This window comes from Varroa jacobsoni, unplaced genomic scaffold, assembly GCF_002532875.2.
Source record: "Varroa jacobsoni isolate VJ856 unplaced genomic scaffold, vjacob_1.0 scaffold_1167, whole genome shotgun sequence".
NCBI classification, from domain to species: Eukaryota; Metazoa; Arthropoda; class Arachnida; order Mesostigmata; family Varroidae; genus Varroa; species Varroa jacobsoni.
The window spans coordinates 156,900-184,462 of record NW_019214069.1 but is presented as its reverse complement, the minus strand read 5'-3'; the positions used below and the strand labels follow the sequence as shown (position 1 = coordinate 184,462).

General features: G+C 40.7%; 6 protein-coding genes across 10 annotated transcripts; 3 read left to right on the top strand and 3 right to left on the bottom strand.

Annotated features, from left to right (window-relative positions):
• Positions 1 to 248: 248 nt before the first annotated feature.
• Positions 249 to 7,825, top strand: fab1 (1-phosphatidylinositol 3-phosphate 5-kinase fab1). 2 transcript variants are annotated; one of them, XM_022845441.2, is made up of 3 exons: positions 249 to 932; positions 2,173 to 5,707; positions 6,798 to 7,825. In XM_022845441.2, exons 1-3 carry the CDS (start codon positions 412 to 414, stop codon positions 7,128 to 7,130), a joined length of 4,389 nt encoding a protein of 1,462 aa, XP_022701176.1. In that variant the 5' UTR covers positions 249 to 411; the 3' UTR covers positions 7,131 to 7,825. The 2 variants fall into 2 exon arrangements, with proteins under 2 accessions (XP_022701176.1, XP_022701175.1); XM_022845440.2 differs by having other exon boundaries at positions 2,173 to 6,625.
• Positions 7,826 to 8,337: 512 nt separating this feature from the next.
• Positions 8,338 to 10,409, bottom strand: ND-B18 (NADH dehydrogenase (ubiquinone) B18 subunit). The gene is made up of 3 exons (XM_022845464.2): positions 10,133 to 10,409; positions 9,113 to 9,281; positions 8,338 to 8,767 (listed from the first exon to the last, which is right to left on the bottom strand). Exons 1-3 carry the CDS (start codon positions 10,284 to 10,286, stop codon positions 8,641 to 8,643), a joined length of 450 nt encoding a protein of 149 aa, XP_022701199.1. The 5' UTR covers positions 10,287 to 10,409; the 3' UTR covers positions 8,338 to 8,640.
• An 89-nt stretch (positions 10,410 to 10,498) lies between these two features.
• Positions 10,499 to 16,313, top strand: PH4alphaEFB (prolyl 4-hydroxylase subunit alpha-1). Of its 4 annotated transcripts, XM_022845448.2 has the most exons (5): positions 10,499 to 10,691; positions 12,376 to 12,500; positions 12,943 to 13,687; positions 14,004 to 14,371; positions 15,140 to 16,313. In XM_022845448.2, the coding sequence occupies exons 3-5, from the start codon at positions 12,951 to 12,953 to the stop codon at positions 15,634 to 15,636; spliced, it is 1,602 nt and encodes a 533-aa protein (XP_022701183.1). In that variant the 5' UTR covers positions 10,499 to 10,691; positions 12,376 to 12,500; positions 12,943 to 12,950; the 3' UTR covers positions 15,637 to 16,313. The 4 variants fall into 4 exon arrangements, with proteins under 4 accessions (XP_022701183.1, XP_022701182.1, XP_022701184.1 ...); XM_022845447.2 differs by lacking the exon at positions 12,376 to 12,500; XM_022845449.2 differs by lacking the exons at positions 10,499 to 10,691; positions 12,376 to 12,500 and adding an exon at positions 10,721 to 10,872.
• A 1,121-nt stretch (positions 16,314 to 17,434) lies between these two features.
• Positions 17,435 to 18,873, bottom strand: RpL23 (ribosomal protein L23). Its single transcript, XM_022845465.2, has 2 exons — positions 18,568 to 18,873; positions 17,435 to 17,685 (listed from the first exon to the last, which is right to left on the bottom strand). Exons 1-2 carry the CDS (start codon positions 18,767 to 18,769, stop codon positions 17,465 to 17,467), a joined length of 423 nt encoding a protein of 140 aa, XP_022701200.1. The 5' UTR covers positions 18,770 to 18,873; the 3' UTR covers positions 17,435 to 17,464.
• A 95-nt stretch (positions 18,874 to 18,968) lies between these two features.
• Rae1 (ribonucleic acid export 1) lies at positions 18,969 to 23,263 on the top strand. The gene is made up of 4 exons (XM_022845455.2): positions 18,969 to 19,091; positions 19,446 to 19,859; positions 21,093 to 21,675; positions 22,041 to 23,263. The coding sequence occupies exons 2-4, from the start codon at positions 19,575 to 19,577 to the stop codon at positions 22,268 to 22,270; spliced, it is 1,098 nt and encodes a 365-aa protein (XP_022701190.1). The 5' UTR covers positions 18,969 to 19,091; positions 19,446 to 19,574; the 3' UTR covers positions 22,271 to 23,263.
• An 869-nt stretch (positions 23,264 to 24,132) lies between these two features.
• On the bottom strand, positions 24,133 to 27,503 carry Idh3a (isocitrate dehydrogenase [NAD] subunit alpha, mitochondrial). The gene is made up of 3 exons (XM_022845456.2): positions 27,192 to 27,503; positions 26,036 to 26,407; positions 24,133 to 25,402 (listed from the first exon to the last, which is right to left on the bottom strand). Exons 1-3 carry the CDS (start codon positions 27,372 to 27,374, stop codon positions 24,893 to 24,895), a joined length of 1,065 nt encoding a protein of 354 aa, XP_022701191.1. The 5' UTR covers positions 27,375 to 27,503; the 3' UTR covers positions 24,133 to 24,892.
• Between the last annotated feature and the right edge of the window lie 60 nt (positions 27,504 to 27,563).

Here is a 27,563-nt window from a genome sequence, read left to right as displayed (position 1 = left end):
TGATCTTCGAGTGAATTTTCCTAAACACAGCAGTGATTAAATGCATGGAATAAGTATTTGCACAGCATACAAAAAATATGCTCACTTTAGTGGTAGAGTTTGAATCACAGGAGCGTAAAAATGTCCTTATTTTTAGGTGGTCGGATCGCAGAACCGTATGTGTGGGTTTTGCGGTCAGTTGTTCTCGATACATGCACGAACAGTCCGTTAGGGTGGATTTGTTTGTTTGGCTGAATCGGAGGTCGCAGTTGTCTCATCTAAACTGTGGCTGTTATCGCTGAGCTGAACTGTCATGGGATGCAGCGGCTTTTACGGGTTCGGAATTGCTCAGTTGTTGTTAATTAATTTTATGTATTTGAATATAGTTAATATATACCAAAAATAGTCTGAGCTTAAAAAAATTAAAGGAAAATGACGTCTAAAAATGATTTGGACCATTACGAGTGGCGAGCTAAAGGCCGCAAGCTCGACTGCGTCGATTCGCTCAGTGAGTTTGCGCCGATACCTGTTGCCCCCGAAGTCGAGCAGCCAAAAACGTCTACTTTAAATTTAGCTAGTCAACTTTTATATCGTGCTGCCAGCACTATCGTTGGTGATCCTTCGCCGCAGAAAGATGCTGAAGACTCGATAGCTGAGGCGAAGCACACGATCCTACAAAGAATTACCTCAATTCTTGATCGAGGCGGAAAGGTCTCGGCGGCCGATCTAAATGACTCGGAGTTTAAACAGTTCTGGATGCCTGATAGTAACTGTAAAGAATGTTATGAATGCGGAGTGAAATTTTCAACCTTTAAACGGCGACATCATTGCCGAATCTGTGGTAGAATTTTTTGTGCAACGTGCTGCAATTTGGACATTATAAAAAAACACAAGGATGACATAGATCTTCGAGTTTGTCAGTACTGTGCTGCCGATATTCTCAAGTACTTGAGGTAAGTAATACACACACCTGTACCAGATTGGTGTTTGTTTTAGCCTTCTTTCGAGTATGGCCGAAATAGTCATAGATAGGTTGTTTTACTATTTCTGTGTGGCAAAAATGAGCACCAATGAAATTCGTCTCAGCTACAGATTTCTTAGTCATAGACAAATAAAGGTTACTGGTAGCAAACTTTTTCTATAGAGGAAAGTGTACACAAATGTTGACACTTTGGATTGCTAATTAAAGTTCATCTTTATTTGCTTCTACGATACTACTAACTTTGAACTTATTATTTCCAGTAATTTAATCCTATAATCGCACAAAAACTCGATGGTTAATATTTCATAACAGAGTTGTCATCTTTACATGACTCTATACCCGCTGGCCATTTTTCTAATATTTCTGGAAATTATTAAGGTATCCCTTGCAAAGGGATCTACCACCATTTAATATCATTATCATATCTGATTATCATGGGTTACATTCGTCACGAATGTGTAGACATGTCTGGATACGGGTGATGTGTTTATGACAGGTATTAACCATTACCAGGTTAATTCAGGACTTTAGTTTCAATTTTGTATTCATTTTAAACACGTTAAATTGTCCCGACGAATTTTAAAATATAAGTAAAAATCTTAATCACATAAAATCAATTTTCGTAATTGTTGTTTTACCAAGATGCTCTGCAACATGATACAACACTGAAAAATTTACTATTAAGTCAATTAGGAACCGAAGAATAAGCACTGCAGAAAGGTCCTTTTCGATTCGTCAAAATTAATAATTGTTGTCTGTGGGAATAAAAACATTTGTATTTAGTGAATATCGTTGTACGCATGCACAACTATCGGCACCCAACCATTGTCATCATAATAGAATGACACCTTAAATGCAAGAAACATACAGGAATATACTATTAGTAGAACAAGCCGGACTATTTTCACACTCGGAGCATAATAATAAAATGATTTATGTTACTTGCACGGGCACTATTCTACCGCTTTCCTATTAACTCGTTGGTTTCCCATCACAATAATTAGTTTTATTCTTCCGTTACCTGCATTATCGGTCACATTTGCTTTACAATAAATTTTTTGAATGTGCAAAACATCAACGATTGTTTTCGTAGTTGATTAGCGGATTATATAGCAGAACTTACGTTTTTCGCCATAGTAACGTGTGCATTATTTTGCGATGTTGCCACAATATTTTGACAATTCAGTCGCTTTCTGATCTCTTTGTTCCAGATCAAAGAACGTGAGTCGCGCAGCTGAACCCGCCGTCATGAATATGGATATGAGTCGGCGTGAGTCAGTCACGTTTCGTGAAGAGGCACTGTGGCCACAAACGGACAACAATAAATTTGTTGTAGTAGAACATTTCACGGAAACTGTAAAAGGCCTTGGTGGAATCTTGGATATAAACGCGCTCTGGAAGAGGACCCTTGAAGAGTTTCCATTCCAGAACCATCGACTGCAGGATTTGAGCTACCCGAACACAGCAACAGGGACCAGCCTCGTGACTTGGTTTCAGGCCGAGCTGACCATCGAGCGCGCAGCTGCTGTGGCTGTCGGTCAACAGCTGATTGACGCAGGCCTATTAGAAACCGTGGGCCAGCCCACCGTCAAGCAGTTTGTCGACGCCACGATATTATACCGACCAGTTGGACTGAGTGCTGATCCAACGACTGAAAAAGAGGGCGACAACGCAGACCCCCTCTGGGTGTCCGAGATCGCACAAGAGTCGAGGAGTTCGTCCGAAGAGCAATTCGTTGCCGACTGGATCAAGACGCCTGGCCAATCTCGGTCCAGTACGGGCGAACGGAAAGTACTCAAATCTGATTCATCTTTCCAGCTTGACCTCAATCTTAAGCAAAGCTTTGCTAGCGTTTCGCGTACCCGGCTAGAACAGGAACCGGGGGATGGCGAAGAGGAGTTTGTTCGCAACACATGGGACCTTTCTGATGGTGAGCGAGCCGTCGGTGATGATTCGGCTGTCAGCGGGGCTCTTATTGCGTCAACAGAACAGAGTAGTAACCAAACGGACGAAAAAGCTATTCCCGAAAGTGAGCTAAATGAAATACGCTCGTGTTTTGATTCTCAATATGCTCACATGGCAAAGGAAATGCTAAATCAGCAGTTGGCTTCTAACGGCCTTAATCAGAGTTGGGCGGAGATTATCATACCAATCGTACAACGGGTGGCAGCGACGGTAACACCGCCAACAAACAATAACGATATCCGTGATTTCGTTCACATCAAGAAGATTCCCGGTGGGATGAAGAAAGACACGTCGATCATTTGGGGCACTGCGTTCAGCAAAAATCTCGTTCATAAGGAGATGCGGTGTCACGTCGAACAACCGAAGGTTCTTATCTTGCAGGGAGCCATCACTTATCAGCGTAATGAGTCGAAAATTGATACACTTGAACCCATCGTAATGCAAGAGCAAGATTACGTTAAATATGCCATAGCTAAAATCCGAGCTTATCAACCTGATATTCTCATTGTAGAGAAGAGTGTCTCATGGCTAGTGAGAGAGAAGGTTCGTGAGCTAAACGTTTCGCTAATCACTAATGTGAAAAAATCCGTCATGGAAAGGCTCGCACATCTTACCGGATCTACGCAGGTGACCGGCCTCGACGCGTTGGGTTCTCCAACGCTTGGCACTTGCGAGCGGTTTTACGTTCGACCGTTTGATATGAGCATTAGCCAAACCAAATCCATAACGGTTTTTTCCGGCTGTTCGGAGCACCTAGGCTGCTCTGTATTACTCAGAGGAGGGAATTTAACCGAGCTGTCAAAACTCAAACGGGTTCTTAAGTTCATGATTTTTATGAACTATAACTGGAAACTGGAAAAAGCCTTCCTACTAAACGAATTAGCTGTTCCACCAATGACGGGTGCTATGGTAGTTGAAGAAGACGAAGTTGCCATAGACGCTGTCAATAGTTTACCGCCAACGCCGCCGTTGCTATCACAAACGTCGACGGTGGAGATTCGCGAGCTCGAAGCGGAGGCTGTTGAGGACAATTCGGATCCTTTAAGGAGCGCCGATCCCGACAAATTTGCTATCACCTTACCTGTTGTTGACAAGGAGCCACCAGAAGAGGAAAAGTACTATACACATACACAGTTCACAAACGTTCTGAAAAATACACTGCTTACGATATCACCGTTCCTCAAGGTGAATCCGCCTTACATGGAGACACCAGCAGGAGCAACCTGTCTGTTACGCAGTTACCTTCCAAAAGAGCTGTATGTCTCAGAGAAACTACAGCCACCGCGTGCTTTAATTGCACCCCTTCTGAAAATGGAACCCGCATCAGCTAATATTTTCGGTACCGAGGCTTGGAGCAAACGGGCAGATATACAGCTGCTTGAACCACATCCATTCCTAAATTTACCTGCGGCCTGTTTTGGTAAAGGCCGATTGCGGGAAAACCCGAAGTTTCGCGCATTACTCGCTGACTACCGCGCTCGAGGTGCGCGAATCAACAAGATCTGCAAATGTCGCCTCAATCAGGACAACAAACAAGCTGATTCAGGCAAGCAGATGGCAAGCTATTCTCAACAGCAAGATATCTCAAAACAAGACTGCTTCTCGCCGTATAATCACCAACAAATGGTTGTACTCTTCTTCAGCTATTCGAGTAATTCGAAGAACGCACCGGGTTTTTGTGTTGATCCAAATTTCCTCACTATGGATTTTTACGCCAATCATGACATAACATTGGGTCGTTACCTGAAGCGCTACTGTCTTCAACCCGAATATGCATGCCAATGCGGCCTAAGAATGCTACACCATAACCGAAAGTTCATTCATGACACTGGCAGTATTGTACTTAACACGTGGTATCTCGACAAAATGTTCCTTCCACAGAATCGAATAACGATGTGGAGTTTTTGTCGCAAATGTCGTTACATGTCGAAATTCGAAAGCATGTCAAAAGACACCTATAACCTGTCATTTGCTAAGTATCTCGAGCTGCGTTTTTATGGAGCAGCCTACACTTGTCGAGGATCGGATACCGAACCGTGTGGACATTCGCTTCATCATGATCACTACCAATACTTTGCCACGGGACATATGTACGCGGCGTTGAAGTACGTTCCTATCATAATACGGGAAATCGTTCTGCCGCCGAACACGATCCGTATCAAGAAGCAACTACTGAACGTGTCTCGCATCAGTGACGAAATTCGCGAGCTGTCTGAGAAGTCAAGCGAATTCTATCAGACAGTTTTACAGGCGCTAATGGGTATCAAAGATCAGGTGGTCGGCACGAAACATGAGGTGTGGATTAATAACATGTTCGAAATTTGTCGCGAGCAGCAACGCAAAAGTAAAGATCACATCGAGAAGATCAATGTGCAGTTGACTACACCAGGTGAAGAAGACAACGAAGAAAGGTGTTGGCCTATTTTTGATAGCCTTGTAGGTCTCAAGCAACATATAGCAGACGGGGTACAAACATGGAACGGGCTGTTGGTCAACTTCGAGAATGCTAGAAAAAGGGAAGAGAAAGCGGGTGGCAAGACCGATAGCAACTCGTTTAGCAAGCCTGGACTCGATGTGGCTGTCGTGGGTCCATTAGACAACGACAGTGTTGACCAGACCGAAGTGATATGTGATCCGACAAAATTGCTTGAAAGCCAAGATACACGAAAGAGTATTAGTCCTGCGTTGACCACTGCGACCGATTCCGAAACAGAAGAGAATACTCGGATTCCGTCATTATTCATAGAGGAGAAATTTTCCATACGCAGCGATGAGTTGACAGTAAGTATTGATGCAGCAAAACAGGAAAAGCGAGGGGTAAAGACGATTTTTTCACAGTTTCTCAATACAGGTACATCGACCGTCATCCAAAGTCCATTTACGGCCTCGGAACATTATAACCTCAATCTTGGTACAGAACCGCGCGTAGCTGTTTATGATACCGAGCCTTCGTCCATCGTCGCCGCGTCACTGGCCTCGACCGAATACCACAACGCCCTAGCCAAGCTACAAATGCAATTAGGCTCCATTATAGAGCATAACCGAGAAGTGTCACCTAACAAGGAAGTCGACATTCTTGAAATAAAGAACTTCACTTTGCCCCAACAGCCGAGTACAAAACCAGAACAAGCCCAGTTGCACATTGACATACAGTTTCAGGATGTGTCTTCACGATACTACTGTAGGATATACTTCGCCGAACAGTTCCGACAGGTGCGGAAATTACTGTTTCCAGCTGGTGAACAACGGTTCATCTATTCGTTGGCACGGTGTGTGTCATGGCAAGCGCAGGGCGGTAAAAGTGGTTCCGTATTCTGCAAGACGTTGGATGATCGCTTCATACTAAAGGAAATGAGCCGCTCGGAAATGGAGTGCGTAAGACAGGAGTTTGGTGTGAAATACTTTGACTACATTTCACGTGCCTCGAAAGGCAAACATCCTACTGTGTTAGGCAAGATTGTGGGAGTTTACCGCATTGGCTGCCACAACTCTGCAACGAATCACCAGTGTAGGATGGACTTGCTCGTCATGGAGAACTTATTTTACGAGCGTAACATCGTACAGAAGTTTGACCTTAAAGGCTCGGAGAGGAATCGTTTGGTTGACGACGCCGAACGAGATGATGTCGTTCTGCTCGACGAAAATTTCATGATGAAAATGTGTGGAAACCCATTGTACATCAGACAGCACTCGAAAAAGGTTAGATATGGATACAACGGTCTTAGCACACCCGTGATAATCGCAAGCATTTTATAATATGCCGTATTTTATAAGCCTATGTTCGATTTAGTACAGGTACGTAACTCGATGTAAGTATAACTCGGTGCAGTCTCTCCGCATATATAAACTTAACAAATCCTTTTTAATTCAGGTGCTATTGGCAGCTATCATCAATGACTCCAGTTTTCTCGCCGAATGCAAAGTAATGGACTACTCGCTTCTGGTCGGCATTGACGCAGAGAAGAACGAATTTGTAGTTGGCATTATCGACTACATACGACAGTTCACGTGGGACAAAAAAGCCGAAATGATCGTCAAATCCGCTTTTACTGTCAAAAGCCCTACCGTCATTTGGCCAGCCGAGTACAAGTCCCGTTTTCAAGGTGCTATGGATAAATACTTCTTAGCGGTGCCTGACCGATGGACGCCAATGGGCAAGGATTCCACGTATCACCCGGAAAGGGGGCGCATGACCGCTTCTTAGCATCGGAACTATCTTTTTAACAACATCTCCGATAGAAATATATCTACCTAACAACTCTATATAACTTGTTATTGAATGAATTGTGAGTCAGTGAAAACTGTTACACAATGTCCACATGACGTAAAGCACTAACTGCTCGTTGAGCTGTATTTATATATGAAGTTACAAACGCTGGCACTTCTTTATGCAAATATGTAGGGCTTCAGTATTACTAATTCAACGTTATTTTTTCTTAGTAAGAGTAGTACAAGAAACTCAATGTATAAAACTGATCAAACTTCCTGTTGCAATTAATGAGATATATAATGAAATAAAATAGTAAGTGAAAGTTGGCACAATTGAACCGATTGTCGAGCTATAACGAGAATCGTGTACTGTAATATGTTTACTGCGAATAAATAGTGTAATATGGATATGATATACAGCAATTTATATGAAACATCGTCCCGGGAAAGAAACATCGTAACCTGCTAGTAAAGAAAACAAGGTAGGTGATCTCGTGGAGACAAAAGTTATCCGACCAAAGCTGAAATGTAAATATTACTAATGACTAGGGGTGTATATGGCTTGGAGCAGGAGTGCATAAAGTGATGCAAACGTTAGGACAACAAATATGCTAGTATCATGAACACAAAAGTTGGTTACAAATGATGACGAATAATAATAAAGTTTGTTACGTTTATAAGTAGTTAAAATGACTTCTTAGATGCTGATGTCGTATTCCGAGGTGTCTATGTATATATTTTTTAACATATAAATTACTACAATAATACGGTTATATTAGAGGAATAGTACGCTGCATTTAACAAACATTTCGTATTGTGCGGTTATGATTTAAAATGGCAATAAGCTAAAAAAGAGAAGAGGGCAACTAGCTATAGTTAGTTCTGAAATCCCATGCATGAACTGTTGTTTATGATATTCTGTACTTTAAAAATTGGCTCATAGATTATTTTTACGTTGACTTCTTTTACTTAAACAGAAACATGTTTTTTGGCAAGTGGTCAAAAATTAGATAGTTCACTCCTACCACCGCAAAAATATTCGGGTTTCTTTGAGCTTGTTCCACAGATATTTAAGTAATTAACAAACTTGATGCACCCTAACAAGTGGATGAGACTAAGAATGGAGCAGTTGAAAAATTTAATAAGGTCCATGCTAAACAATTATTCGTCATTATTAATCGATAAAAATTTAGGACACGGGGTGATTACACTTTTTTTTTATTGTCATTAACGTCGTTTGTTACATTTTGTTGCATTGCTTAAAAGATAACTCGTTGTTACTTACATCTTTTCCTTTCTGTTACTCGTTGATGCTGTATATTATCTTCACTAAATTTATTCCCGCGTTTTTCGTATCAGACAAATTCCCCTCCTACTCAGACACTATTTTCAACACTAGACTTGCTCTCGACTAAATGAACTCAGAAGACCAGAAACCACCATGATGGCTCAGAAAATCAAAAACAAGCTGATGTAGACAACCGCTGTCGTTATGATAGTTTCTGTTAATGGACCAGTCCGACCTCGAGTCGAGCTCGATTCCCTGCTTCTCGTGCCTGCTTCTTTGCGCGCTCCTTATCGCGCTTCCGAAGTCGTTTCTCTCGTTCATGCTCCTTGATTCGGATCATGAAACTGTAATTTTCAGGTATATGGACATTGAACAAAACAAAAATATTAGAAAATCCATGCAGATAGTTAAAAGCAGGTCTAATATATCGTCTTTACGAATAGTAAACCGAATACGGAAATCGAACTGTCTCATGTGTACTAAGTTATCAAGTTTAGTATAGGTGTGCTGTTCACCAGCTGCTAGCGTCGACGAAAACACGTCGACTACTCGAAATGAAAGCAACAGAAATTTAAAGGAAACTTCATAAAGGAAACGCCGATGATCAACACTGAGTTTTTTTTAACTTCACTTTTCCACCCCGGAGTTTGCTAATAAGCGCTTTCATTTCCAATAATATCGGCACTTACTCTTCGAATTCACAGTGCTCAAGGTCGTGCTTCTCTCTGTGACACAGGGCGACCCATGGGAACTTCTGGTAGCGGCAATTTTTAAAGGCAATAAGCTTGTGGGCGCAATAATCACGTTCATGAGGGGCAAGCCTGGCGCTAAGCATTTCTTCATTAGTTGCCACCATTACTGAAAGTGTGAATAATTAATAAGTTATCTAAACTTATGGTCCAATTCTAGTTAACCCGAGACCTCCGAATATTATTACTCGGAGGTCTTAGGTTGAAAATAGCTCTAAGCTGGATCAGAATAAACGGCAGTTATAGTTTTAAAAAAAACTTCGCTCATGGCTACGAGAATAGATATTATAGTGTTATGTATCTGCACAAAAAACTGCACAGACAAATATTCATAAAAATTTAACAGAATGTTATTAATAGTACTTTTCTTTAGGATACGCTTTATTTACACTATTCACTGTTTCACATGGCAGAAAAGATAGGGAACCAGAACGAAACTCGCGACCACGCAATCGTCATCTCTAATCCACAACACACATATTACACTAAAAAATTATAATTTTTTCCAAAGCAGTGTTTTCTAAAAGGCTACCCACCAGAAGTTTCCTAAAAGGCTACCCACCAAAACCTCCAGCACATTTGAATGTGAACAGTTCACATGGGATAGCAAATAGAATCGCTTTTTCTTAAACTTTTTTTATTACTATGTCATTTAGACTCATTCACCTCTCACTAAGATCATTAAGCTGTCTATTTAGATATAAGAAAACTGCTTTCTTCATTATTTCATCACATTGATCGAATAGTCTATATTTCTCTATTCAGTACAGAGGGAGTCTTAGTTTTGTTGTACAAAAAACGATCAGCGCTGTCATCTTCCTTTATCATTTAAAGACAAAAACATGCATTTAGACTGTATGATATTATGAATTTAGCTTACACTACACACTAGTTATGCAATTTCAACAGACAAGTGTGGCTATCTGCTAAGTTGAATATAATTGTGAATCAACAACTTACCCCTGGGCTTACGTCCGTTCGGAAAACCTTCCATAGGATCGTGCGTGATTTTCAGCGGTTTCGGTTTCTGATAACCATCGGGATCCACTTCATGGTAAGAAGTGGCCCAATACGCACCTAAAGTCTGTGTATTACCAAACTGGATATTCCCCATAATGAATGATAGCGAAACCAACTGGAGTAAAGATTCAGTTCACGAAGTCACTTACCAATGTTCTAATCAGCGACCTCTAACACAAGAGGCAGTTTGGGGTCTCGACTTGATGAGAAGCCAGCTGTTTGTGCTGAGTATTGATGCTGCTTGCTTGATGGGGGCGCCAATCCGGCTGGCCGCAGGATGAGCGTCCACCGAATGCTGATAATGCTCACTATGATGATTGTTATGATGATTGCTATGATGACGATGAGAGATAGTGAGGCTGTATCACTTCTATGGCGTGCTGGGGAAAAAAATGGTGTGACAGAGAGGCAGGATCAAAACAATCGAGTACTGTAGAGATCCCAAGAACGCTCTGTTCGCATAGGGCCCCAATTGTCAGTCGTTGGCCGTGTTAACACTGTGCGTAGATGTATATTTAGTTAATCATATTAATACAAAGACATAGCGATTGTGTGAATAAATATATAACGGTGGCAATATCGCGGTTGCTAAGACCATAATAAACAAATGATTGGTGTATTTTTGTGCATCACGCATCCGGCCTAAAGATAATTGTGTATTTCGCTAACGTCAAGTTATTGTAAGCCGTAGCAATTGTAATTCAGCGCATAATTATTAATATTGGTATGCAATGGGTTAGACATGCATAAGTTCGAACAGTATTTTTTTTTATTGTTGTGAACGGTTTACTTGTCATTGTAATTTGGCTTAAAAATATTTTATACGATCTGTGGATACAACTAACAAACTTCTATTGAATAAGGCAGATTTCGTTGTAAATACTTGACGACTGATTGCACCTCGGATTGTTGTGTCTCTAGGGTCTACTTAAGCTATGACGAACAATTAACCATTACGTGAAAAACGTCAAACGTAAATGAACCTATCACTCGAATCAGAGCATGCTGTGAATGGGGTATATACAAACGCCTTTATAAAAAGAATGCTTTGAGTTTTACGTTTTGGTGCTATTGTTAAGCATTGTTTCAGACAGCCAGCCTTCCATGGCGAAACGAAGTGTGTCTATATTCGATTTTAAAAGTTTAGTAGAACAACACGTTTTTATTGTACCACATATAAACTTTATTCTGTGTTTTTTTAGTTCTAGTATATTATTACCCTTAGCAATTCACACTGAATACTAGCAGAACCGGTTGAAAACTCGTTAAAAACGACAAATATAAAAACTTCGTGACGGTATTCTTAATGCTGAGAAACAAGACGCGCGCGAATTATTTTATTTTTAAATCGTTGTGAAGTTTGAGCACGTCAGTACATATAATGTAGCCAGTAATAAGGAGTTTGCCTCATGCATTTTATTCTTGTTTAGGGGGCAAATAACACCCGAATGACAATAGAGAAGATTTCTTTGTTACTCGTGTATTAGTTGGTCAACGTTTTACTATAAAAACAATACTTTCCTTTCGTGTTTTGTAGTATATTCTTTAGGAACAAACAAGTGTAATAATTATTAAATTGACAATGCCTTGAAAAGCTCTCTTTTAATGATTTATTAAAAAGAGCATGTGCTGAGTTTATGATATTGATAACTGGGGCTGACCCTCGATTCAAAGTGCCTTAGAGCTTTCTAGCTTTGACGTTTAAGGACTTCTCTACTAAAAAAAGGCCGTTGTATGCGCGCAATCAGTCTCGTAGCGGCGCAGCCTACGTATATTCCTCCTGCATTTTTCGCAACAGACCTTGCACTATCTTTGTTAATGAAGCGGTCCCATACTATGTTATCATTATTGCTATCCCTATTATGATTAGTATTATTTATTTATCTCTTTTTAATTTCTCTTCTGACCTATTCATATTAATGATTATTTAAATAAAACATTTGTTCATTCAGGTAGTCAATCCAATCGTGGCGTGCGCATACTTCAGTTAGCAAGTTCAATATATATATATAGCAGTTTGGTTGCTTGTCTTTCTTAGAAGCTCAGTATGTTCGCTGACCAAAGAAGAAACGTGTAGTGCTTTCTGTCTTCTTTCTTAGGTTTTCTCTCTGTTACGCCATAAGATAAAAGATTCCATAGGTTGTCTCCCATCTGGAAATGCTTGTCCCTCTTCTGATGTTTAGCCTAGGCACACTGTGCACTCCTAATGCTGTCGTGAGGCTTTTCGGTCGACCGTCTTAAGGCAACGTTATATTGCCACGTCGTCTTGCCGATATACGCGACTCTCTTCCTCTACCGCACACCAACGGTAATTTACTCGAGTTCTCCGGCTGTCAATTACGGCTATACTGGTCTTCGCCGACGCCAGTAATTCATAAACAGGAGTGGGAATATATAGCATAACAAAACGTAACGTAGCATAACGTTTTCATCATTTATTTATTACACATTTTACGCAAATGATACTAGTGCTCAGCTGGAACCGCATGAAATTTGGAAAGTTCCGCAGGCTAAATTCGACCGTTTGTTGAAACGTGAAGAAATGCCTTTTGTGAGAAGTCACTGATGCATAATATGTTTGATCTATTATGAGAGTTACGTTATCTTTGTCGCTGCTTTGTTTTCTTCGTTTCTCTATTCTATCATAGACTACTAGTGATGAGTATATATTGGTGTATTGCTAGTTTTTGGGAGGTGATGTTTTTGTACAGTGAATGATTTTCGGTGCGGCTGGTGATTACTCATTGCAGGAGTGGTGATGCAGTTCACGGTGATAGTCTGCTTAGCTCTATGGGCAACGGCTAATCGGGCCGAACTATTTACAGCTACGACTGACCTCGAGAAGCTGCTGGTTACTGAACGTGAGACAATTTTAGCTTTGCAAAAGTACATCAAAGCTGAGCACCTTCGACTGGAGAAAGTTCAGAGGCTCAAGGCGGATCTCGAGCGCTTGTGGAAGCTGGCCGAAAAAGACGCGAGTTTCGTGTACAACCCGGTTAATGCATTTCTTCTGGTAAAAAAACTTACGGCTGATTTTGGTGAGGCAAAGAGTTTAATTTTCAATCCCAGAAGCAATGAGGTGATCACGAATCTCACAGCGGAACTGATCTTTCCTGACACCGAGGATCTGGATGGGGCGGCTGCCGCATTGCTGCGATTGCAGGATACGTACGCCTTAGACACAAGTCGAATGGCTAATGGCCTAATTGCACCTGGCGCGAACGAATCGCCTCGTCTTAGCGCTGATGACTGCTTTGAGCTCGGTAGACAATCGTACGTCAAGGAGGACTTCTACCATACTGTGCTGTGGATGCAGGAGGCGCTCGAAAGGCTTAATACTACATCACAGGAAAGTGAAGACGCAGTGAAAGCGGACATTCTCGACTATTTGGCATACGCCACGTACCGTCTTGGCAATGTTCGCCATGCGATTGCACTCACCGATGAGTTGCTGAGGTTGCAGCCGAATCACTCTCGAGCCAACAGAAACAAAAAGTTTGTAGCGTAATTTAATTTATATTCTTAATTTACAAATTATGCTATCATAACTAATGCTTATGATAATGTATGTTTTTAATGTGTGATTCATGTGACTTGTAAATTAACTGATTTTATTTATCGACTCTGTAACATATTTCACTATTTCGAATTTGATAATTCTACGCCCCCAACTATAGCTTCATTCTATCATGATTTAGACACTGGTAATTATCCTTTTGGATTTCCTATAGTTTGATAAGGCAAGGGTATTTCAATAATAAAAATACTATTTTAATATTAAATATACTATGGCATGTAACACAATCGGCAGTTATTATCTGAACCAGCTGAAGGAAGATGAAGGTTTAGGTCGAGGCGACACAAGAAAATCGCCGGTCGATTCTCACATCAAAAGACAAGGGGGCCTCAATGAGGAGCGTCGAACGTACGAGCAACTCTGCAGAGGTGAGCCCATGCCACAGTTGTTTCAGCCACGACATCGGCGGAACCGGTTGCGCTGTCGGTATTTTGATAACGGCCACCCCTATATGAGGCTACAGCCGGCTAAACTTGAAGTCGTTCATGAGCGACCATATATCGCCATTTTTCATGATGTAATGAGTGAGGACGAAATACGTATCGTAACCGAATTAAGCGATCCAAAGCTACGAAGGGCCACTGTGCAAAATGCTCTATCCGGTGAGTTGCTTGTTAAAAATAACAATTCCTGGATGTCACGTTTGTCATAACTATTTTGGGGACTCCATTGAGTTATTTATGTATTTAGAGAAACTTACTCTATCCAAGGGAGCTATTGAGATACAACGTATGTGTATTTAACTTTTGATGTGAGTTGTCATCTGATCCTAATGTATTATAATGGCTTGGCAGTACACCAATAATGAGAATAACGTCAAATACTTTTTTAATATAATACTTCGTCTATCTTTATTTTTCTTTTATTAAAATGTATTATAGGTGTATTAATTAGATCTGATTAGCAATGATTTGTGTGTGATATTTTTTTATATACTCTTAACGTACCGCTCACGCATTTGGCATCATATGCGTGGTTTCTGCACATATTACAGAGGTTGGAACAAAGATAAAAAATCAAATTGTGATTTGCTTGAAAGCAAATCTCGGTTTGATTTTCTTTCTTCGAGCTGTTATTACTAACAAGCATGTGTAACAAAGAGAAACTAGCATTCGAAATATAAAAAAAAATACGTTACTCTATAACTAACGTGTCTTAGCAAATTCTGTAGAAAGGCATATGAAAAAAACGTAACCGGTTGTTGAGTCGTAATTCTCACAAAATACAGACAGCACACAGATATACTGAGATGTAGTAAGTACTTTTTAAAGTCTTACAAATTTCCTATGTGATGACGTTATGATCTATGTAATCATTTCTAATAGAAGCTTATAAAAGAATCAAATAGATTATATTCGTTTTCTTCACAGGCGAGCTCGAGTTTGCAAACTATCGCATAAGCAAGAGTGCATGGCTGAAAAATACTGATCATGACGTAGTGAATAGGCTTTCGTTACGCTTCGAGTACCTCACCGGCCTCACGCATGAAACTGCGGAAGAACTGCAGGTTGTCAACTACGGTATTGGTGGACATTATGAGCCTCACTTCGATTTTGCTCGACGAGAAGAAACCGATGCGTTTAAAAGCCTTGGTACGGGCAATCGTATAGCAACCTGGATCAACTACATGTCTGAGGTGAAAGCAGGAGGGGCTACTGTCTTCCCTAATTTGGGTCTCACGCTCTGGCCTAAGAAGGGTAGCGCTGCATTTTGGTGGAATCTGCACCGTAGCGGCGAAGGAGACGTGCTAACCAGACATGCCGGTTGCCCAGTGCTGGCTGGCTCCAAATGGGTGTCGAACAAATGGTTCCACGAAAGGGGCCAAGAGTTCCGGCGACCCTGTGGACTTAAACCTACAGATTATTGAAGAATATAGAAGATATTGAAATTTCTGATACTCAATTTAGATATTATGTTTTTAAAGACCCTTAGAGAGCGAAAAAAGTCACAACGAGTTCGAAATCAACTTTATTTTAAAAAATAGCAAGCTAGTTTTCATCCTCAAGATTTCTATTGGGTTGGCTCGCCATCCGATAAATCGGTGTATTTTTCTATTTTTAATATAACTCAGAGAGAAGCACGGTGTCAAGCTATATAAAAAAAAACGCAGTTGTGATTTTAATATGTTACCAACAGATATTCTATGATAATATGACAGGACGACGACTTTGTGAATTGAAATGGCTTGGTGCAACGGAGGTCTTGACTTTTCCTGTACGAAAAACTGGGAAGAACAGTTAATCTTGTGTCTTGTTTAATAAGTTAAGCAATAACCCTTTCAAAACCACGAATTTCGTTATATAAAAAATTAATGTTCTGTGCGAAGGAGGCTGTGTTGTTAGTCAACGCAGTTGGTTAGTACCGACGGTGAAAAAAGAAAAGGCTATTTGAATTGACTACTGAATAACATTAACTACATAATAATGAATAAAGGCGTGCCATGCGCTGATTTAGTATATAATTGAAGAGGAATCCTGTACATGACACTTTGTAAATAAAGATGCCACCTAAACCTTGCCAATGATATAGAAAGACGCATACATACGATCGAGTTTTTTTTCTTTTATAGTGCATTCAGAAGCACTTCCGCATCATTAGACAATGACCACCACCGCTGACGATAGAAATACTAATTACAAAAGTCTTACACTGAAAGCCGAAGGCTTGCATATTTTCAAGGTTCATGACAAATTATTTGGTAACTGAATTTGTTTTCATCATTGTTTTAACTTCTTTAACCATTTGTTTTAAAAATAAAATACATGTCCACACCGCAATCACAGGAGCTAGCTTTATAAGTAGAGGAGACCAATTTATAGTTGAACGCTCGCATTGTTGTGTTGACGGATTAATGCTAGCACTTTGAAATCAATCAGTGACCTCCAACTGTACCTTCCGTTATGTTCAAGTTCAAATTATATACTTCCTTGACGTACGCTTAAAATTATTCCGTAAAATTGTTCCGAATAGAGCCAAATATGTCAATGGAAAAAATTCCTGCAGTTGCCCAGTAGTTACCTTCTTTGCCTTAGGTATAACGAACAAAGTTGAAAATCACGTGAGTCTTCGACGTCGTAGCTGGAGCTCTGTTCGAGAACGCCAGAACGAGTACAGTACAATTTTAAGAAGTAACAAACTCATAACTGTGGCTTAATATGGGTACCAAATATAATTTTGTCTCAACATTGATAGTCGCGTTTCCTCTTCAGGCACAGTTGAAGCAAAACCGCATAACATTCATAAAGCCGTTTAATCTCTGAGACGAAATACCTCTTTCGTAGCTAGTTTCGCCGGGCTCCAGAGAAGAATATTCTCTTCCCGAGCCGAAGTGAAGAACATTAAATAATGGTCAGCCCGAAATCAGTATCTAGGAATAGCTTTCAATGAAAACATATTTCTCACAAGATATTTCAAAATAAGCCATTAAGACAAAATAACTCGACATAGTAGATACAAACAAAAGTCATAAATTAAGGTGCTGGCCATGCAAAACTTTTATGGCACGCAGACTATCGGCTAGGCATGATGAATGGTTGTAAACGAATTTCTTCTTGGGGTTATGTAATTAAAAAGCAGACATTACACTGATTAACGTTAAGTTCGTTCTCGTTGTTTGTCTATGCTGCTAAAACTTTCCTATGATTTCAAATAAGCACACAGTATACTCCATCGAATCATCGACGTCGGGCATTTATTTAGGCAATAGATGACGCATTCGAAGCAATTCTTGGCCAAAGATCGGCGCACTCTTTCGCCACGGGACCGGTGATTGCAGATCCCTTCATTTCGCCCTTGTTATTAACAATTACGCCAGCATTATCTTCGAAGTAAATGAATGTACCATCCTTCCTCCTGAACGCCTTTCGCTGTCTAATAACCACGGCCGGCATAACTTTTTTACGTAGCTCGGGCTTACCTGGAAATTAGCACAAAACAAGCAACATTAAGATGAAATATAAGACCGAGCCAAACGAGTAATAAAATCAAGCTAAGTATGTCTGTCAACGAAACTGTCAACAAGGAGAAGTAGTAGATTCCGCTTCAATATCTGATGTGCCAAACATTGAAGTTGAATCTTGAATCTAGTACAAAGTGGATGTACTTACTATTCGATTTATTATAAAATTAAATGGATCACCATTGTGTCTTAAATCTTGTCTAGCGGTTGGAGGTTTCGTTTAGTATTTGAAAGTATTGTGTACGAGCTTCACACATCTGCAGCATATGTCTGCTATAGCAGAGTTTCGAAGAACAAACCCAACATTTTCTAGATACAGTGTGACACTAAGTTTCTAAGTCAACCAAGAATCAAGTCCCGCCAGCGCACCAATCCATTCATCGTAAGTTTGAACGCTACATCGTTCAAACTCATACCCTGCAGACTCATAGCAGAAGTTCTTTGTTGCATAAAACCTCGAATGCAGTCACATTCTTGTCACATTTGATACAGCTCGCCATCAATTTCATAGCGGTCATCGATGTAGAGCGTAGTTCAACTCGGCGTAGAAATTGCGGTCAACTCTGGCACTGACTGATTCTCACAGCACCACCCTCATAATGGGAGTGCTGCCTTTAGCCATGTGTACGTGCCACAATAGTCAATGATTATTGCCTCCAACGCTCCAGAAAGCCTAGAGAGCATGCCCATTTGTGCTATGTATACGCACATCGGAGCGATCGAAACTGCCAAAACTTTCTTCCTATTCTTGGCATTTAGAGTGACTCCTCCAAGCCGCGGATGCCCATTCTACAATCTTGTCAAATGAATTTTTTTGCCACACTTTGCTTGTATACCTACCCTTCTTCACAGTTGCGACGAACATATCGCCACATCCTGCAGCGGGCAGCCTGTTAAGGCGACCTTTGATTCCGTTTACGGCGATCACGAACAAGTTCTTCGCACCCGTGTTATCAGCGCAGTTCATCACTGCACCCACAGGCAAACCTAGCGAAATGCGGAACTTGGCTCCTGCCTGTCCACCACGTCCTCTTTTTGACATTGTTAGAACCTTGTACGGCCTGAAAACTATACAAACTTGCACAAAACGTGCGACCCGATGTTGCTCGCACACTGCACGCCAGTGGAAAAGACTTTTCCGTGACGGTAGCAAAACGAAACCACTTGCGGCGCTTCAGTCGCCAATCAGTTTTGTTTACCAACAGCAAACCACCATCAATATCGACACATACGATAGGGGGCGCGAAAGTTGAAGTAGCTTATGGGGCTTATGGGCCTGGACCAATGCGATATACCTCATTCTACGAGATTTTGACACGGCGAACAGGTGCTGAGACAGGCGATTAGGTCTAACACGTTAGACAGTAAGTGTATATGTCGGGATCAACGGTGATTTTCATGACTCACTGCAATTTCACGATTTCGGTGGCTCCCGAGCAGGAACTAGCAGGAACGATCATTCTCTCTTGCTGTAACAACCTATATATCTACGGCATGCAAATCTGTGGTAGAGGCGGCTGTGTTTCGTATTGAAATTTATTTTGCACATACCGAGTACAGTGTTGATGTGCGTTGGACGAGCATGAACCGTGATTGCTAACCAGAGCGTACTGTTTGTTTATGATCAGTATGGAAGTATATGAATATATCGGGCGTGAAACAGTAATTTAATTGAACGTTCCGATTGCAACGGTTCTCTTGTTTGTTTACCGTTTCAGCGATAGTTGTGGGGACAGCGTCTTTTAGTGATTCACAACCAAGGTTCGGAATCAAAAGTTTGAGGTAATATTTGATTAAGGAAAGATCCTGTGATCTTCTCGGCACGTTTGATTGCCGAGAAAATCATTATGTTCACTGCAAATAATGCGCAGAACGCCTCGTTCGGGTTCGGTGGAGCGCCGGCAAATCATAATCCTATGAAAGACTTCGAAGTCGTTTCACCGCCGGATGACACGATTGCAGGTTTGGCATTTAGCCCAGCCTCCCTGACACAGAACTTCCTTGTCTCCGGAAGTTGGGACAACCAACTTCGATGTTGGGAGGTGCATCAGAATGGGCAGAGTGTCCCCAAAGCACAACAAAGCCATCAAGGTCCGGTCCTTGATATCGCTTGGTCCGACGACGGCTCCAAGGTAGCATGTGAATTCAGTTTTATGTATTAGAATTTATAGTGGGGGTTAAGAACTTTGTTGTTTATATATTTATTGGAATACTATATCAGTAAGTAGTTTGATCATTTCTTGTCAATACGTTTCGGTAGTTATAGTATAACGTGCACTAAGAGAGAAAATTGCACGGGCAAGTGCAATTCTATATCAAATCATACATAAATACAGAACATAGAACTAGGCAAAAAACATAAGCTATTCCGGCAGCCCCGACTCTAAAATAGACAAGTCATAAACTGCATATTTCAGGGGGTGAACATAATTTTCATCAAGTGGTAGTTGACTGTTGCATTCCATGTTACCTTCTGAAAAGATTGTTCAAATTAGGGCCACTAGGAAATAGTAATAACTGCTGCAGACCTAAACATCCGATACTTTGAGATTTATTGATCTCTTTTCATCTAGGCACGGTCCCCCGAACCGGCACAACTGTCACTTCAAGACTTCTCATATTACTGATACGTGATACTCCTTGCTTGTTCAAAATTTGATTTGAAAAATCTACTTCACCTAGAGACAGTCAACAGCGCTTAATAACAATGCATACAAGCTTACAGCTGTCAATGTTAAATAATATTTTAAAAAGAAAATCAGTCATTTCGATTTACCGAGCTTTGTAGTCACCCCAATGATTAAAATGGGTATTCTTTTAATGAGATAATGTTTACTCAAATATAGTGCTCACAGCTGTTTATAATATGTGAGCTTCATCGCATCTAGCCTTATCCAAGATTTCATTAAATACCTTCTCTACCTTGATGTATATTTGGTTCCTTTTCATCATCTATATTGCACATAAACGGAAGAAAGCAACTAATACTCAAAAGAGTATCATAAAAATATTAGTTAATATACAACAATAGATCTTCTATCAAATTAGCTAGCCAGCTAATGGCTAATTAGATAAATAAAAATTCATTGAATTGTACTGAAAAAAAAAAGGAGAGAAGGGAAAGTAATTTTCAAATTTCAGCCAGTAGAAATCCGTTACTAATCAATACTCTGTCGAAGGTTATGAAGCGGGGACTAAAGAAATCCGCGGATACTTCTTTAGGATTTTGATTGCACAGTACCTACATAATTGTTGCAGCCCCGTTGAAGGGAAAAAAAGCGTAAATAGCTATGGGCATAACGTGTAGTGTCGCTCTTGGTTGCTTTATGTTATCTGTAGTTATCTTTTAACCTATTTACTGGCAGGTATTCTCGGCATCGGCTGATAAAACAGTGAAAATGTGGGATCTTAACGCTAACCAACTTGTGCAAGTAGCGGCACATGATAATGCCGTCAAGACGGTTCACTGGATCAATGCTGGCAACTATCAGTGCATCATGACTGGAAGTTGGGATAAAACAGTAAAGTTCTGGGACACCCGTTCATCAAGTCCCATTATGTCCATTCAAATGCAAGAACGTGTCTATTGCGCTGATGTCCTTTACCCAATGGCCGTTGTGAGTACGGCCGGTAGAGGTATCTTCATGTACTCATTAGAGAATACGCCGCGCGAATTGAAATCAATCGAGTCCCCCCTCAAATATCAACATCGATGCGTATCGGTCTTTGTTGACAAGCAGAAGAACCAGCCTACAGGATTCGGTCTTGGCTCTGTCGAAGGACGGGTTGCGATTCAGTACGTACAGCCGGTGAACCCGAAAGATAATTTTACGTTTAAATGTCATCGAAGCAATTCGACAAATGCCAGCGGCTATCAAGATATATATCCCGTAAATGATATTGCATTCCATCCACAGCACGGCACATTGGCTACGGTCGGCAGTGACGGTGAGTCAGTTCACCTCGAGCAACTTTTCTTAAGCAGAGAGGGCTCTATGCATAAGTTGAGGAATTACGTTTTTCTTTTTGTCGGGCACAAAAGCTAATGCTACAGCCATAGTTATATGACCATTCTTTTCTTTCTTTTTCATTTATTCGGGACTATCAGACCATCTTTTTCTTCCTTTTTCATTTATTCTGGACTATCAGACCATCTTTTTCTTCCTTTTTCATTTATTTTGGACTATCAGAGTACCTATCAAGTCTGCTAACTCAATACGAACTATCAACTGTACCTAGCATCTTTCCGAGTTATACGCCTTTCTTTCCATTGTTCATCAACAATAACTCACTTCGCCATTTTCTTCGCATAGGCAAGTTTTCGTACTGGGACAAGGACGCTCGAACCAAGTTGAAAACATCGGAACAAATGGACAATTCTATTACGCGGTGTTGTTTTAACGCCCGCGGCGAGATTTTCGCATATGCCGTTGGCTACGATTGGTCTAAAGGACACGAGGCTGCTAATCCGCAAAAGAAAAATTACATTTTCCTGCATCCCTGTTTCGAAGAGCTAAAACCACGTTCAGCTAACAAGAAATAGAAAATAAAACTAGACTACCCTATGCGGTTCTGGATAAATCGGAATCCTTCAATAGCTGCGTTTCTGTTGAAAAAGTAGCGTACGGCGTACATGTGCTCCCACGTCAGACTCAACAAAGATATCGGTGGTAAAATATACCAAAAAATAACAAATCATTTTAACGGGACAGGATAGAGACATATATGAATATTATATTAGGCCGAAGAAGAAAGCTAAAATGGGGACGCAGGTCAGCTTGACACATTTATGGTGTTACTAATGTACAGCTAGAATAACTTTGTTCGATTAAACGCAGGTGCTTGCGTTTTACCTATGTAAACTAAATAGACTGATTGATAAATATGCGCTTATAAACGTAAGGAATAAACTGTACTATCAATGCGCAAACAAAACTTTGCAGGAGTGTTCAGTTATAAGTACAACAGTAATAAACCAAGATGAAGCTACTAACTGGGGAAATTCGGTAGCGTGAACAATGTAGTCAAGCAAAGATATCTCAATTATTAACAAAGGTGTCTGAGACCGCATCGTAAGCAACGAATGTATGCGGCCGCTCGGACGGGTTCTTGGATTGTGTTTGATAGTTTCTACCTATGGCCGATAGCTACTGACTGAATTTACATGAGCATGTTCTTATGTCTAATATTCTTCATTAAAATGGAAGATTTAGAGAAATAGAATCCCTTCAATAATCACGTCTTGAATTATACATCCTAGAGAAATGCATTTTTAAGTAACATGTCAATCTAACTGGCTGTACAATACAAGGTCATCTGATAAAACATAATGTAAAATAATCATGTTAATATTAACACAAAAAACAAACATATGGAAAAAAATGGAGAAATATTTCAAACGTTTTTTTCGTTATTTTCGTTTTTATCATTCAATAGTATAGTAACATAATAATTACTAATTAATTCTAGTATATAAATGGTTATTATTACTCTTCAAATCAGGGTTTGCACGTAAATAAAGCTTTTTTTGTTCAAAGACGAGCAGTATTATTTCCGTGAGACGGTGTATAGGTAAAATGTATACCTACTAAAAATTCGAAATGAAACGTAAACATACACACGGCTTGTTTCGTTCTAGAAAGAATCAGTCGTCTGAACCAATGCTTAACTGACGCATTACCAGAATTGAAACTAAGTAGTCCAAAGCAGTGGTGAGGATATGTATATTCGCATATCGGCAGAAAAGAAATATTGTGTTATTTCTTGAAGCACAAATGTCTCCATATGTTTAAATATATGTATAGATAGGTCCTTCCTATGAGAACACGGGTAACCGTGGGGATCGGCTCAGGGATGTCTCGTTTGTGAACTTGTTCATTAACGTTAAGAGGGCTCTTTTTGTATGTGCGGAACATCGTACACCATAAAAAATTAATGTAAGCATTACAAGGAGAAACATATTTTACATATTTTATGTCTCTCAGAGGACCTTATCGAAGCTTCCGTGTTAGTTTGGCCAAGTCCAATAAGTGAAAACTGTCGTTAGCATTCATGTGTAAAGAAATCATTGGGTTAAAACATCCTAAGTAAGCGGGGTACTGAATTGTTGTTGGTACGGGAATTGTTATGTTATAAGATACACATTGAAAATGAAACAAAGGGAAACTTTGACTTTTCACCATATGGTAAATTCCAAGAAAAACTATTAGAATGAGTATTTTGGTTCCAATCTTTCTAAAAAAAACTCGTTTCCATTGAGTATCTGCTTTGAGTTCTCAAACAATTCGGAGCATTTCCGTACACTACTTAGTTATGGATTAACGTTTTCATCATCTAAACTAAAAACGTTATACCTCGACTACAAGCCATGCATACTAATCCAAGATAAATACAAAACACTTCCAGTTTTTTTTGTGGACCGACTTTTATTTTACAGCCAACCGACGGCAGTTCTTCTTTCACTTGACAAGCTTTCTTTACCTGTATTTTTCAAATAACTTAAAACATCTCTACACCGAGGCGCAGCAGGAGTCCCGCCTTTCGTACATAGTATCGCGCTCCCACGCACTCCAACTGCCTCACATTATAATCCTAGGTCACTTGTTTCCATTATTCATCTGCTATTATTTTTTATTATATACTAGTAGTTAATTGATATACTATTCTCATTTATTATCCATTCTGCATCTTCAAATTCGTAATAACTTAAAAGCTAGCTTTGAAAAACGATGGCAGTCACCGCGCCGAAGCGGTCCTAAGGAGACAAACGTTTGTTAATTTACTACCTAGTTCTTTTTTTGCAGTTCCAACTCGGTGCCACATTCTTTTTTGGCTCCACTAACTTCAGCTTTTTCGACAGTTAGTTCTGACTTAGACAAAGTAAATCACTCTTCTGATACAACGGTACATAACCATATCAGACACATGCACCACAGCCATACACACTATTAATTGACTATTCTGAAAACTTCGCTGTTTTTTTTCGTCTAATCCCCTTCGACAGTCTTACCAAAATATGTTGTCTTTGCTTCAATAGGTCTTTTGTGGTCATTGAGAAGCCAGCGTGAGTCTACTACAAATGAGTGATGGCGGTTTTAACGTTTAAAAAGTGTGAAACTTAGCACTAATCTGCGTTGCGCGCTACGGCCAAAAATAGAAAAAAGACTTAATTCGTGACCTTCGAACAGATCTCATTTGTGTAGTCGGAGCAGCTCCCCTTGCCACCAAGGTCAGCAGTGAGATGTTTGCCTTCCTTGATCGTGCTAAAGGTGGCTCCCTCAATGCGGTCAGCAAACTCGTTCAGATTCATGTAACGGAGCATCATAATTGCCGACAGAAGCAGAGCAGTGGGGTTCGCCTTGTTCTGGCCGGCAATGTCGGGCGCGGTTCCATGCACTGACTCGAAAATCGCACCGTCCGTGCCGATGTTACCCGAAGGCGTCACCCCGAGACCGCCGATGAGACCAGCGCAAAGGTCGGACAGAATGTCTCCGTACAAATTTGGCATTACTAGCACATCAAATTTGGATGGGTCCTGAACCATGTTAAGACACAACGTGTCGAGGTACATTTCGTTGTACTTGATGTCAGGATTGGCTTCGGCAGCGTCGCGGCAACACTGTAGAAATAGGCCGTCCGACATTCGCATGATATTTGCCTTGTGCACGGCTGTCACCTGTGTGTAACCGGAAATAATTGTTAAATTAGTTCAATCTTGAATTGGGATTTTTTGAACGAGTTATATGCCATTTATCTTACAATTTATTCATGTGGGCGTATTATTGCCGATACAAATGGGAAAATATAATACTAAGTTGACTTAACAGATCCATTTTTATCTAGCCTCAACGAACTTGAATTTGGAAAAACATTAGATACCTATCATTTTGTACCACTTTGTTTCTAACGAACCTCAGCTGAATATATTAAGGCATGGTCATGGTATCTCGTAGTATAGAACATGAATGCATTTGCAAGGTGTTCTACATGAACAATGTTTAACTTTTACGGTGTTGTTTTGCCTGGGGCGTTTGAGTCTCGATCGCACAAATGTTTCGCTGACAATCCCGATGCAATGAAACTACTGCAGCACAGCATTTGGATAGTGTTGCTTCAATGATAGCTTGAAGATGGAATAAACATGACAATTGGCAGGTTATTAACCGGCGATATTTTTTGATGGCTTGACCAAATAGCTTACTAAATCGCTCTCGCACGTTCTTGCGCTGTCGCTTTAACCAAATGCAAAGATGGCATTGCTAACGCACAGTTCAAGAAAATCAAACATTTTACATTAGGTAAAAATTACCTGGCCGCGACCGTTGGCTTTGGCATACTCGAAGGCGTAGCGAGCAATATTGTTTGAAGCTGGCTCAGTTATAAGCTTAATAGACTGGACGACACCGGGTACAATTTCGTGTTCGATGCCAGAATACTCGCCCTCCGTGTTCTCACGAATCGTAACAACATCGACATCTTTGTAAGGCGTCTCGTAACCCTCGATCGAGCGGCAAGGCCGGACGTTGGCGTACAGGTTGAACTCTTGTCGGAGGGCAAGATTGAGGGAACGATGTCCTTTGCCGATCGGAGTGGCCAGGGGACCTTTTAAGCCAATCTTGTTCTTGTTCACAGAGTCAATTGCTCGCTGTGGAATACCGAACCGCCCATCAGGACCCCGAACCTGTAACATAACGCATGAGAAGCATAAAAACGTAGCACTACTTAGAAGCTTGTACTAGATAAGTTGGCTGAACAAGGTTATTTATGACCACCTTTCAATGTAAAATCACTTTCTAATGTTTCCGGTAACAACTGCGGTTTCCATCCTGCTGTACTGTCTAAAAATCCCAAAAACATTTAGCTGCTCTTTGTAAAGACCTTCGAAAGGGCAATTACGCAGGCAGGGCGTGCGTTCATGCCAGATGAGGGTTCAAAGGCCGCTGTAACAATGACATTAGTCGTATCAATCTTACAAGTTATATTAGACTTCAATAACCTCGATTGTATGGCCTCACATCGTTAGTCATTTTACATCGTCATAACCCACAAACATCACTAGAAATGACTGAAAATCAATAGCACGGCAAACATCCGTTTAGGTTGGCATATTACGGTCAAGCTGTTGACTTGTACCTAGCGTACATAGTAATAGTAATGGCATTCTCACGATAATGCTTTCTTTCGGAGCTTTTAAAGACAACTAAACTCCCATGTGAATCACTCCGTTCGATAAAGATTACCTGGATATCTGGAGCATCTCAAGGCGACCTTACAAACACGTTTTGCTAGCGCTGACTATGATGGTTCTAAATGGAACATGCCGCTATTCTATCAGAGAACGATGTCAGGCTTTTTTTTTTTAACTCATCCAGGCAAATAACGGACATGACTACAACCAAAAAAACACCTAAGGCAAAGATACAGCAATACAAAACAGAAACGATTTTGAGGCATTGTCCACTCACAGGAGTTACGTCCTCGATCTCCCACTGGATAGGAACACCGGCCACTTCAAAGATTTTTTGTACTGATGCCGAAATCTCTGGGCCGATACCGTCGCCTGGGATGAGAGTAACGGTTCGCATCTGCGACATGTGGCGCGCAAAACCCGTCCGCAGAGGGATTGCGATGCGGGTAAACTTATTCATCTTAATTGACTCAGAAAATCTTCTGCGCGGCTCTCTGTTTGCAGATATTAGCGAGACTCGAGTGGCCGATATTTGGTTTATTGCACCGCTGGTTCGGTCAACTGAGCGACCTTCACTGCTTCTGCAGTATTGGTGACTGGCGGTCAGACACAGATCCTGGCTTCGAGCACTTATGGTAACTTTACAGAG